The following is a 13,278-nucleotide window of genomic DNA, read 5'->3' as shown; positions in this document are numbered from 1 at the left end:
AAACAAGTTTTTCAGTGTTGCTACTATAATCAAGAGACCAAAGTTGTTGATCAGCTCTCTTGCCTCTGGGGAGGGGAGAGCCCAGCTTCCTCCCTCTTCTAACTCAGCCAGAGGCTATGTGTGCTCACAGGATGAAAAGTAAAATTGATTTAATAAAATAATGCAGGCTAAAAAAATAAATAAATAAATAAAATAATGCAGGCTATGGAAAGAGTAAAATGCCAACATAACAGAGACCTACTTAGGGTCTGAAGAGGGAGTATTTGAGTTCCAATCACTGCTCCAGCACCAACTAGCTGCGTGACCCTGGTTTCCTGGTCGGCTTCCTACCCCCACTTAGCCTCATTTTCCCCAACTATAACATGGGGATGACAGCAGTACCTATCTCACAAGGCTGTCGTAAGGATTAAGTGAGTTAATGTATATAAAGCAATAAGAACAGTAACTGGCACAGTGTCTAGGCTGCTGCAAAGGACTGACTGCCCAGACTTGCTGGTGCACACAGCAAGCATTCAATAAATATTTGCTATTACCAAACCCACATGAATGGACTGGATTCAGTTTGCTTTCTTTGACCTCGCCAATGGAATCGATGTGACAGGCACTTTTAGTGAAAAGGAAAAACAATAAATGCAGTGTATCCTGATAAATCATCAGATTCCATCCCAATGCAACCTCTTTCTATAAGTCTGTCTTTTTAAGATAACTTTCTAGATTTCAAAATGTCATATACTAGTTGGAAGAGTTAAAATATTTATAAATAACCTGTGAATTTCACTGCTCTTGCTTTATAGGCTATATAGCAGCAACATGTATAAACTCTCATATTTTATCACCATCTTGCTTATGTATCTTTAGTAGTAAAGTTTTATTCTAGTTTCTGTAGGGAAAAAGAAAAATAAGAAGACAACAAGAGAGGATTTAAATCAGCCCAAAGAACTAAGGGCTAAGCTTATTTTTAAACTCTCATAGATGATTACATTTCTCTCTAGAAAAATTTTATGTTAATCTATTTTGTTACAAATAACTAGAAATAAGCGGTCACTGATTACATTTGTTTCTAACTTGGCATTGAGGAAAGGATCCAGAAGAGAATGTCAACAGAGGAAACGATATGTCTTTTATAGTATTCCAGCACTTTGGACCTGATTCACCACCATTTACCACTGCAAAGTGTGGAGTGCAAGGCAGAACCACAGAGGAAGGAGAGGAGAAAGAGAAGTTGGTTGCACAACTGTACGTCAGTATACAAGTTGGCAATTGTTTAACTAATATTAGGTGTTAATATTTCAGTATTTAAATAGGGGATGAATTCCAGAACTAAAACATATTCTTACAGTATAGTGGTCAGCCAAGATGTTCTATTGGACTAACAGCCTGTTCACTCTTGGTCATATGGTTATGGACCAGGGCAATCATGTCCTGCCCCAGGCCGATCAGACTCTCCAAGCAGAGAAAGAATGGGGTAGGAGGTAGGGGAGGAGCTTATGTTGTTTTATAATATAATCTTATATTTGGGGAAAAAAGGCTATAATTTATTATTTATTAGCATGGTATTTTCCTACGAATATCTTCCTTCCAAAGTATGTCTCAGGTTTATATGAAGATTAGTATATATACGACTATATACTTGCTGGCTATCCAGGGTAAAAAGTGAGAGCATTCACAAAAGCGTTCCTAGATGATGGAGAAGTCGGTTAGAATGAAAACTTTGTCACAAACTAATCCACAAAGTAAGTGACATGTGGATACTGACTCTAATCACCTAGTTATGTGATACTGTTATTTTCATTCCTGTCCTGACAGAATTCTTCATTTCTGAATGCAACCACTGCATATCTGAATGCAATATATGAATAAAAGAAGTACTCTAAACATTTTATATATTGAGGTTAACATTAGTAATTTTTTGCATAAATATTTTAGGCAACAAATGTGTTGTACATATTAAGAAGTTAATTCTTTAGAAAAATGATTAAAAGAACCAATTTATCAACTTAATAAAAGATCTGACTAGAGAGGCATGAGTGAATTCACGTGAGCTTTGGTAAGAGCTGTTTTCATTTTATTGTAATTAAATGTTTCACAACACTTGAAGAGACACTTGAAGGAAGTTCTGATGTTCATTTACAGGACAATCCTCTTCCTGGGACAACTTGGAAGATTTCATTATAAATCAAAAAATGCAGCACAATCATTCTGACCTTTTCATATTTACTAATCCTTCCAGCTCTTTTGATTTGCTAGCTGCTTTCTTTAAAATTTCTCCAGGAACATCTGCTAGTTTAGCCACATTGAGTCCATAACTCCTTGCTGCAACTCCTCTGGTTATTTGATAAAGAAAAGTGACAAAATCAGGAACCTGGTCTTCTTCACCTAAAAAATTGTTAAAAGAGAGAGAGAGAGAGAGAGAGAGAGAGAGAGAGAGAGAGAGAGGGAGACAAAGAAAACCATTATTGAAAGTTGAAAGAAATTAGAGGATTAAAGACAACATACAAATTCTTATAACTTTATTCAATTAAAATTTATAACCTGAAAAAGAAATCCATTGTTCCTAATCCCTTGTTAGCTCCTTTTATCAACACTACATATCTAGAAAAGGGTAAATACTGCTTTGAAAATGCTTTTGAATTTAGAATCTATCTTTTAGCTCAGTTAAAATGGTGTTTAACAATTACTCATTGTAAGCTAAGAAGTATTTAGTTTTATGCTGTTTGCTGAAAAATTTCCACTGACCTATATCAAAAAAGTGATTCTGATACGTGGTACAATACAATTTCTCCTTTAAAAATAGATTTAAAAAAAAGTGTTTTCCAGTGGAAGAATATATTCATCAGTCTTGTAATACACTCTGTAAAGTAACATATATAAAAGATGTTTCTAAGAGTGCTAGAAAACCACAAAAACAGATAAGGAAATATTACATGTTGCACAGTTTAAATAACAAGACTGAGAAATTCTGGCTTATTAAACATCCTAGTTAACTAAGAGCTATACATATTGAAGTGGATGCTTTGGTACCACCCAAATCCCACTCAGGACTGAAGGGTTTACTGCCCCAACTGTCAGGAAGGCTGTTAAGCCTGCAACTCTCAGCTGTGTGCTCCCTTTGGGAACTTCCTCAGCTGAAGAGAACTGCTTCACCCAAGGCCACGTCCCATCTTGGGCAACCTGCGTCCAGTGACTGGTTGCTATGGGGGTTTGTAGGCAGCCTCTAGGATGGCCACCAAAGTTCTCTGCCTCCCTGTGTTCAAGCCCTTGTGTCATTCCCTCTCCTTGAGTGTGGGCTGGTTCAAAGGACTTGCTTCAAATGAATAGAATATGACAAAAATTATGGCCTGTCACTTTTGAAATTACATCATGAAAGACTGTGGCCTGTTTTGGGCACTCTCACTTTCTTTCTGGCTTGTTTGCTCTAAGGGAAGCCTGTGGTCATATTGTGGGCTGCCCCATGGAGGTCCCATGGAAAGAAACTGATGTCTCTGGCCAACAAGTCAGTGAGGGCCTGGAAGCCTACCAACAGCCACGTGAGTGGACTTGGAAGTGGCTATTCTGAGGTCTGCCAACAGCATGTGAGTGGGCTGCGAAGTGGATTGCCCCAGTCAAACCCTGAAGCGACTGCTGCCCTGGCCGATACCATGATGTAGCCTGTGAGAGACTGTGAGGCAGAGGTGTTCAGCTGAGCTGCCCCTGGATTCCTGCTCCACAGAAATTATGAGATAATAAATATTTGCTGTGCTAAGCTGCTATGTTTTGGGGGGTAATTTATTATGCAACAGTAGATAACTAATAAAAGGTATAAGGCCTGGCTCTCTCACCCGAAGTTGAGGTAACTCTGAAGGACCAACCCTCGTCAGAGCTCTCTGCAGGGTGGGCTGAAGCCTTATAACTGTAACACAGCCCAGGACTGTCCAGTCCTGCTCGGGTGTTGATGGTGAGAGCGCTCCCCAATAAACTCTGGCATGTAAACCTCAGAATCTGCTTCCTCAGGAAGCAGTCTACCACATAGTACATATACATGAAGTTAAAACTTTTAAAGAATTGGGATACAATGAAGTACAATAATACAAAGACAAGACTGTGAAGGGATTCAGAACAAGGCTCCCCAAGATGTGCCACTCTGGCATGCAGAGTGTCTGGGGCTGAAGACAGGGGAGGTCCAACAGGTTCAGGAAGGGCTTTTTAGCTCCCCCTTCAACGGCCTAAAAGAATTTAGATAGAGGTGGGGGGGGCCCTGGCTCAGAGACAGACTGTTACCACAGAGAACATTTATCTGAATGACCTATGTATAGGGCAAGACAAACATCTAATTACCAAATATCTGTTTTTCTTATTTCCCTGTGAATTACCCTCCTCCCCTTTGATGCCCCAGTCTCATATCCCATTCCTTAGCTCAGGATGGCATAGAAGCCTCAACTGCCTGACTTGCCCTCATATTCTTATGAGGCCCCCGTAGATACATAATTAAATTTGGTTTTCTCCTGTTAATCTGTCTTATGTTAATTTGATTATTAGACCAGCCAAAGAACCAAGAAGGGTAGAGAACAAATTCTTCCCCAACAGCGGCATACAGTTTAATCTCTGGTAAACCTAAAGCAGCTTGGGATTATGCAGCTTTTATTACAAAATTCAATATAATTGCACGGTATTGCAAAAATGTCCAAGATGAACCAGATTCACAATGATTTCTGAGACCCTAGTATACTTATTATAAGTTTATCAGGAGCTTTTCTCATATATTATTTCATTTGATAAACGTGTATGCTTTATTCTTTTATCAGCTAAAAGCTAAAAAGCCAAAAGACTGAACACAATGGAGAAAAAGGATAATGGAATTTTCTTTAATCTCCTCTAAGAATTCAGCAACAGACAAATAATATCTTTCTAAGGGTGGGTGCTAGAGGTGGGAGGTGAAAAGAATGCTGACACTATCAGGAATACATAGACTAAAACTCACATTACAAAGCACTAAGAATACCTTTTGCCTCCAAATAAAACTTAAGGAACACAAAGAACAGGTGACAAAGTGGGTAGGAAAAGACTAGGAAAGAAGCATGTAGAAACCACTACCTGCTAACCTGGATAGTTTGTTACTCTTCAATGCTCACAAGGCATTTTCATTCATGCAAAATCTTAAAAACTTTACCTTCTTTAGTTGATATTATTAGTAGCCTATCCAAAATCTATTCCACCTCTAAGAAAACCCTGATTTATAAATGAATTAACTCCCTGACCATTTATCTCAGGGAGCAGTGTCCTCATATCCAGCTCCAAATGTTGATCCCAATTAGTCTAGGCTGACCAAAGTTATCCCTTCCATTCTTACTTCTAGGAATTGGTTTAAGAATGATCATGTGATTCAATCCTGAAAATAAGATAGGACACGGATGAGATGCTAGTGGGTATCTAAGAAAAGTTCCCTTGCTCCTAAGAAAGAGTCACAGGAAAAGCTGGTCCCTTTTATTCCTTCTGACATTGTCAATTCTGGATGCGATGCCCAAAAGAGCTGCAGCCATCTTGCTGCTAGTCTGATGATGAAACCAGCAGGGCAGGAAGGCAAAGCCTGGAGAACTGCATAGAAGAGGAGCTGAAGCCCACTCTTCCTGAGGTTCCTGTAATACGAGATTATACGTATCCTCATCGTCTGAGCTGGTGTGAGCCCAAGTGTTCTGTTACGTGCAGTCAAATGCACAGAGGAAAGGTTAAGAGACTTCCTAGGATGACAGCAACAGCTGGGCAGCAGGCCTAGGAAACAACCAGTTCAGATGAGCAGGAAGACAAAGGGCTCCAGGAAGAATGAAACCAGTGGGGAAAACTGGAACCAACAGGTTCAGTCATGTGGAAAACTGTCTAGAGAGGTGTTTTGCAAAGCTACTGGAGGATACAGGAACTTTCAACAATAGACTCAAATAAAACAATGAAAGAATAAAAACAATTATCACCTTCAAGAAAAACGTTGTAAAAGAAAGAAAACATACTTGGCTCATGAGTAAGCAATACCTACTGGCAGTAATAGTGAAAACAATGAATGTGAATGAAACGGAAAAAACGTGAAACTACTATACCAGGAGGAAGGGGGAGGGAGGGTGGAAGACCCTCATTTAACAGAAGTCAGTAAATATTGTGTCAGGTTGATGAACCAAGAGATAGGAAAATAAGCACAGTATTTAGAACTATGGAAGAAATGGATGAAAGAGTCAAAAGCAGTTGCCTTGGGACTGGGATTGGGAGGGGCCGTGGAGTAATAAAAGGATGGAAGCAGGGGACCACTGCCTGTTACTGTGAGTCTTTAGCATTATTTAGTTTTTAAAAATTATGTTCATGAATAAAAATCTAAATCAATAAAATAAAATGCCAAAACACTTAAGATGTAAGGGTCTGAGTTAGTAGTCAGTTCACATCAAACACTTACCACTGACCCTTCCCTGCTAGTGAACTCTGTTTTGTTTATCCCATTGGATTTTAGCTTATAAGCTCCTCCTGTCACTTTGGATGCAGATGAATAGATACAAAACTGCTTCCATGAGAGAATTTATGATGTGTTTTTCAAGACCGCATGGTGGTGAAAGGCCAGGACTGCCTAACATTACATTTATCTTAGGTCCAGTGCTTTGTTCTATTTGGGCCAGTTGCCTGATATCTTTTTCAGGTCCATCCTTACTTATTACTTTTCCAAAATAAAATTTGGACTCTGGAGTATCTTTGATAATGGATTTTCCATTGTAGCACACCAACTGCATAAACCATCACTGGCCCACAGCTTAAAAGAAATTATTATTGGGCTTCCCTGGTGGCACAGTGGTTGAGAGTCCACCTGCCGATGCAGGGGATGTGGGTTCGTGGCCTGGTCCAGGAAGATCCCACATGCCGCGGAGCGGCTGGGCCCGTGAGCCATGGCCACTGAGCCTGTGCATCCGGAGCCTGTGCTCCGCAACGGGAGAGGCCACAACAGTGAGAGGCCTGTGTATCGCAAAAAAAAAAAAAAAAAAAAAAAAAATTATTATTATTGAACAGGGGGGAAAAAAAAAGCTAAAATCTACTATATTACTTATAGCGCTTGAATTTTTTCTATTGGCTAATGATGTTCTTTTTCATGAAATGTTTCATTTCTGTGACTTGAGTAGTAAGCGGAAGGCTAGGAAAAATACTGTGGCTCCCATATACCATTTCTAGCAGAGCAGAAGAGAATCTGCAGGCAGAGGATGTGGATTCTAGGCTCAGTTCAGCCCCCACCCAGGTGGCTGACATGGGGAACCCACTTTACCTGAGATTCACTTAAGACAACATGTATGGCCAGTATAGAGTATTACTCTTAGTAAGTAATTAATGCTAAATGATATTTTGGGAAATGTATTGAGTATTTTTAAAGATAACTAATACACATGACTGTTAGGGCATCTTTTCTGAGATGGATCTAAGAATAAAACCTAAATGACACCCTCACCCCACCTTCTTCTTGTAGAAAAATGAGATAAGGAGGGCCAGAGAAGGATTCAGACATGGCGAGGATAAATGCAAATTCTATCTGACCCTAAGCTTAGAGAAAATGAATTTGGACAAATGTCAATTACAATCAACATTCACAGCTTTTATGATTAATAAGCAATAAGTTCATCCTCCTATGAACTTCAAGTTATAAATTATGAAAACCAACAGAATTCTAGTTATACTTACTGCAAGAACAATTCATACCTGGGTCCTGTTTGCTTTCATCCTCGTTGACCAAGAATCCCATGTGATAATTCCCCACCTGTTGTGAGTAACTTTTTTCTAATTCACAGACTGGTGGATAATGGGTAACAAAGAGGGTTAAGGATTTCACCTAAAGCAGTGAGACATAATGAAAGTTATTTTATTTTTAAATTTTAATTTAAACTTTTCTCCAACTTTATTTTGAAAAATTTCAAACCTTCATAAAAGCCTCAAGACAAGTACAATGAACACTCATGTATTCTTTATCTAGACAACCATTTGTTAATATTTTGCCATATTTCCCCTTTCTTCCTCCCTCCCCCTCTACACACACACACACACACACACACACACACACACACACTTTTTTCCTGAACCATTTGAGAATTGTAGACATCATGACGCTTGGTCCCTAAATACTTAAGATTCTATCTTCTGAGAACAAAAACACTCTCCTATATAACCAGAATAAAATTATTACACTCAAGAAGTTTAACAATGATATATCACTATTTACTAACACATAGTCCATGAATTTCCCTTACTGTCCCAATAATGTTCTTCAGAAATTTCTTTATATTAAAAAAAAAAAATCAAGATTCATGTGGTACACTTAGTCATGCCTCTTTAGTCCCCATTAATCTAGAACAGTTCCCCAGACTTCTCTTTTTTCACTTCTATGTCTTTAAGATTTTTGAATTATCCAGGAGGGCTGTTTTGCATAATCTCCCTCAATTTGGATTTGCCTCATTCAATTCAGATTAAAACTTATTACCAGCAATATTATATATATACGTAGGTGACATACCCTTTTCAGTATATCACATCAGGAGGTACATGATGTCAATCTGATCTATTATTGGGGATGCTAAAGCTGATTATTTGGTTTAAGTGTGTGCCCAGAAGATTCCTTCACTGTACTGACACCTCTCTCCTTTGTAATTAATAAATAACTTGGGGGTGATACTTTGAAACTGTGTGAATATCATTTTCTCCAACAATCTTTCATCCAAAGGTTTTACTATCTGTTGATCATCATTGCCTGAATCAGTTATTATTCTGGTAGTTAATAAGTGTCGATTAAAAAAAACAAACAAAGCGTTCTCTATTAGCTAGAATTTTGTAAAGTAGAGCTTTCCCTTCTTCCTCCCTACCCTCACCATTTTAAAATTTATTTTTGTGCTGTTAGTATCAGTACAGACTTGTGGATTACTTAACTAGGAATGTTTTAAAGCACAGTTATATGTGTTCTAGAAATCCCTATCTTAAGGGAAGTTAACACCAAATCTTGGCCTAAAAATTAGCAGAAGAGGGTAATCAAATAGAAGAACTCCAGTTTTGATTCATCTGCCATTCGCCTTATTAAAAGTCGGAACATATGCCTTTTGTCTAAAAACAATTACAAATAAACCTATTAAGGCAGAATTTCTTTGACAAGTTGCTCTTAAAATCTGCCCTGAAATATCTTAGGACCAGCTGTCTCCCCAGTGTCCCTTCCCTGAGCTGACGGGCATTTCTAGCTGGAAGACCTAAGGGTTTGGGTTACACCACTGCCCCCCTCAAGGCCATTTTCACCCTGCAGCAGCAACACGTAGCCTCCCTGACTCCTCCTTTTCCTCCCTTCCCCATCCCAGCAATCAAAAGACATCATGAAAAATAAAGATTTTCATCCATAAAAAAGTTAGGGACTCTTGTTCCTGAAAAATCCTCTTCAATGACTTAACTCCAAGGTAAACTTTATCTAAAACTAACACTTTCTTCATCAACATTTAAAATATCCAAAAACTGCTACAGAAGCAATGAAAACATGACAAACTCAATTCTGTCTTAATTTGTTCCTGAAGGTTCTTAAATGACTCTGAAATTGTGACAAACTGCTTTTGGCAGCCAGCCTCCAACATGGCCCCAGATATCTTCGCTTCCCAATGCTCATGCTCTTGAGTAGCCTCTTCCACACTGATCAGGGCTGACCCTGTGTAGTCAACAACATGATGGCAAAATAAAATGCACTGCTGCTTCTACCTTGGCCTCTTGGAATGCATCCTCTGGGGGAAGCCAGATGCCACTCTGTAAGGATACTCAAGCAGCCCGTGGAGAGGCCCATAGCGAAAGAAATTGAGGGCCCTGGCCAATCGCCAGCACCAACTTGCCAGCCATGTGCGTGCGCCACGTTGGAAGAGGATCCTGTAGCCCTGGGTGACACCTTGACTGCAACCTCAGAAGAGGCCCTGGGCCAAAACCACCCAGCCAGGCTGCTCCCAAATTTCTCACCTCCAGATACTCTGAGAGACAATAAATGATTACTGTTGTTTTAAGCCACCAAGTTTCAGGGTATTTTGTTATGCAGTCATAGTAACTGATACACTGCTATAGAGTAGATACAATTAAAGGAAACTCGAAGTTGACAAATTCAGCTCTGTGATAATTTGTTCCTGAAGGCTCAAAACAAAGGAATGTCTTAATTAATCTATTTTTTATTAAATGAAAGATTCTTTAAGTTCTGTAGTGCTTTACAACTTTCCAAAGTTTCACACACATGATTTCATATAACCCCATAATAACCCTTTTTCCCCTTACCCCTAAAAAGCCCCTCCCTGCTTCCTTCTCCCCACTAGTTTGCTCTCTGTATCTGTGAGTCTGCTTCTTTTTTGTTATATTCACTAGTTTGTTGTATTTTTTGATTCCACATAAGTGATATCATACAATTTGTATAGTATGCACCATTCCTGTACAAAAAGGTATGCAAGATACTTACATCTCTAATAAAATGCTCAAGTGTAGCATAAGCAATGGCGATTCCATCATGGGTGCTTGTCCCTCTTCCCAATTCATCCAAGATAACCAAAGACTGTGATGTTGCTTTTCTTATTATTTCTGCTGTGTCAGCCAGTTCTTCCATAAATGTACTCCGTCCTTTATATATGTTATCTGCAGCCCCCATCCTACAAACAAGATGACAAAATCCTGATTTTCCTCTGAACTTCATTATTAGGAAGCCAGACATTATTTTCTGAACAATAACTGTAAAAGATCCCTACAGGGGTCTATGTACTTTGAGCCAATAACAGCTGAAATTGTATTAAACAAAAGAAAATATGTTGGATATAAAGAGTGTCTAACATCAAACGGCACCTTATAGAAACATTCTGGGTAGAACCTGAGGTACTGGACAGAGCTCTTGAAAAGCAGGGAAACCTCTGACTTGGCCTCTTTCTGACCAATCATTTCAAATCAAGGTTTTGGTACTCACAGGGGAAAACAACGCTTCTCTGTATCACTGTGTGTAAAATCCATGAGTACTAGGATGCCGTACAATCAAAGGCTTTTTCCAGTGTTTCCTGAAGAAGATTCCACACCGATATTACAAATTAAAGTACCATGTTGAAATAAAAAAATTTTTTTTTACTAGAACTAGAATTATGGAGGTTTAAATAACCTCAGACACCTAATACAGGTTCCTAAAGTGGACTTCATGGAACAGTGTTCTTAGAGATGTCAAGAAACAGGTTCAAAAGATGTAAGGGTTCTTTCCTGTAAGACTTCTTAGAGCCTTTAATATTCTACTACATCTTGTGCATTTCTTACACCTGACCTAGTATACAGCATTTCTAACTCATTTAACCATGAACGCTTGAAACTTCTCCTGGAGCACCTTCTGACAATAATGGTTTACAGAACACATTTGGGAGAATGTAAAAAGAAATCTGGGGGGAAAAATTAGGTATTTGCACTCCAGGTCATGCAGTTTGCAGCAAAACCTAGAATTCAGACTCTGACCCACTAGCCAGCTTTGTGGACGCTGGTGACTATTTTCTCAGCAAAATACCTTCATCAATTTAGTTTTTCTACAACGGTTCACATGTGACCTACAGCAGCATAATATGTCTCTTATTTCTGGAAAAACTCATGGTAAAACTGAGCCTTAACTATCCTGTGGCTGGAGCCACGTACTGGGCAGGAGCAATGGAGTATAATGCCCACCCCCTCACTTCCAAAGACTGGTGGCACCTTAGGAGACCTGCTCCAGTAATCAGTGGCATTTAGAAACTGTAATTAACTACATCTACGATGGAGGTGACAGTGCGGTCGATTCTGTCTCCTTTAAAATCGGTAACTACAAAACATATTTTCTGAAATGTTGCTAACTCAGGAGCATTCTGGTTACTTTTTCAAAGTTTAAATCCTGTTATTTACCTCAATTTTCAATGTTTACTTTACTAATATGTTCCCTGCCACAAAGCAAGAATATTAAACTTTCCTATCCCTGCAACCGCTCTGAATCCTTCAGAACCATAATGTTTGAGTCTCACTTAACAATGTTTGATTTTATTCCTGACAGGTTGTGAACTGACAAAAAGAACATATCTTTCGCTGATAATAAAATAGCTCTGATAAGGCAAATATCTGGGGGGGGTATCTTTGATTCAAGAGTTAGAAAAACAAGCAAGCACTGGCTAAAATTTTAATGCAACAGTTTACGTATGCTTAAGTGCTTTCTAGAAACACTACGGTAACAGAGTGGTCTCCCTGGGAACTGCAGGAATTGTAGAATGCTTTGGGGAAAGATATTCTAAGATGAGATTTCAAATCAGGAGGGAAGGCTGAATGATCAATCAATAAAAAAAAGATGGTAGCTAATTGGCTCTTTCAGAAAAAAACAAAAACAAAAAAACCGACAACAAACAAAGATGTGTCCCTACTCACACCATATTCCAAAATCAATGTATATGAATTTAAAAGTTGAATGTAAAAATAGAAACCATACACATACCAAGCAGTCTAGATGAAATTTAATCTCTAGACAGGTGGGTGGATGGCTTTATATACATGGCATCAAAACATGTGTGTAGCAAAATGCCATGGTACCAACGTGTCTTACGGTATTACAGGGTTTCTGTCCTTAAGGAGGTCAGGCCAGATTTCAGGGGATCTTGGGTGTATTTTTATTAAACAATGGTCCCAACTCTACTATTAGACCAGTAGTTCTCAAATACCTTTTACGTGTTAAATCCTTTGTTCACATGAAATTTTACAAAGAAAATCACTCTGCCAATGAGATCAAAGGAACACTGATTTGGTCAAGAACCCAGCACTATGAGGCCTCACTTCCCCTTCTAGAGGGGGCTCTGTGGGACTCCTAACACCCTGTAGAACAGTCTGAAAGTCACTCCATTATAGGAGCCAAAACATTTTTTCACAATTCTATTTTTCCATAGCACCTGATGATAAGGTAGCAATGCTGCCCAGCAGACACTAAAGAAATGGTGGCGCCTTAACCAGTCACTGAGGCCACTGGGGAAGTATGTGTTTGTAACTGTGGGAACTGTTTATTGATAAAAATATTTTCTGTTAACCTCTCTTAAGAAATTTCCTTTAAGGAATTCCTCTTCTTTTTTAAAAGTTTTTATTTATTTATTTATTTATGGCTGTGTTGGCTCTTCGTTTCTGTGTGAGGGCTTTCTCTAGTTGCGGCAAGTGGGGGCCACTCCTCATCGCGGTGCACGGGCCTCTCACTATCGCGGCCTCTCGTTGCGGAGCACAGGCTCCAGACGCGCAGGCTCAGTATTTGTGGCTCACGGGGCCAGT

At 39.1% G+C, this 13,278-nt stretch overlaps 1 protein-coding gene across 2 annotated transcripts in view; it reads right to left on the bottom strand.

Moving 5' to 3' along the window:
- The window catches only part of MSH3 (mutS homolog 3), a 182,782-nt gene that overhangs the window by 818 nt on the left and 168,686 nt on the right, over positions 1 to 13,278 (bottom strand). For both annotated transcript variants that reach the window (XM_060093103.1, XM_060093104.1), the window contains exons 21-23: positions 10,448 to 10,634; positions 7,693 to 7,822; positions 2,205 to 2,376 (exon numbers count right to left, since the gene is read on the bottom strand). In XM_060093103.1, coding sequence (XP_059949086.1) covers positions 2,205 to 2,376; positions 7,693 to 7,822; positions 10,448 to 10,634 — 489 coding nt within the window. The remainder of the gene's footprint in view (positions 1 to 2,204; positions 2,377 to 7,692; positions 7,823 to 10,447; positions 10,635 to 13,278) is intronic.

The sequence above is a fragment of the Mesoplodon densirostris genome, chromosome 3 (genome assembly GCF_025265405.1).
Source record: "Mesoplodon densirostris isolate mMesDen1 chromosome 3, mMesDen1 primary haplotype, whole genome shotgun sequence".
Taxonomy (NCBI): Eukaryota; Metazoa; Chordata; class Mammalia; order Artiodactyla; family Ziphiidae; genus Mesoplodon; species Mesoplodon densirostris.
Note: the sequence above shows the minus strand (reverse complement) of the source record. Positions and strands in the feature narration are given on the sequence as shown.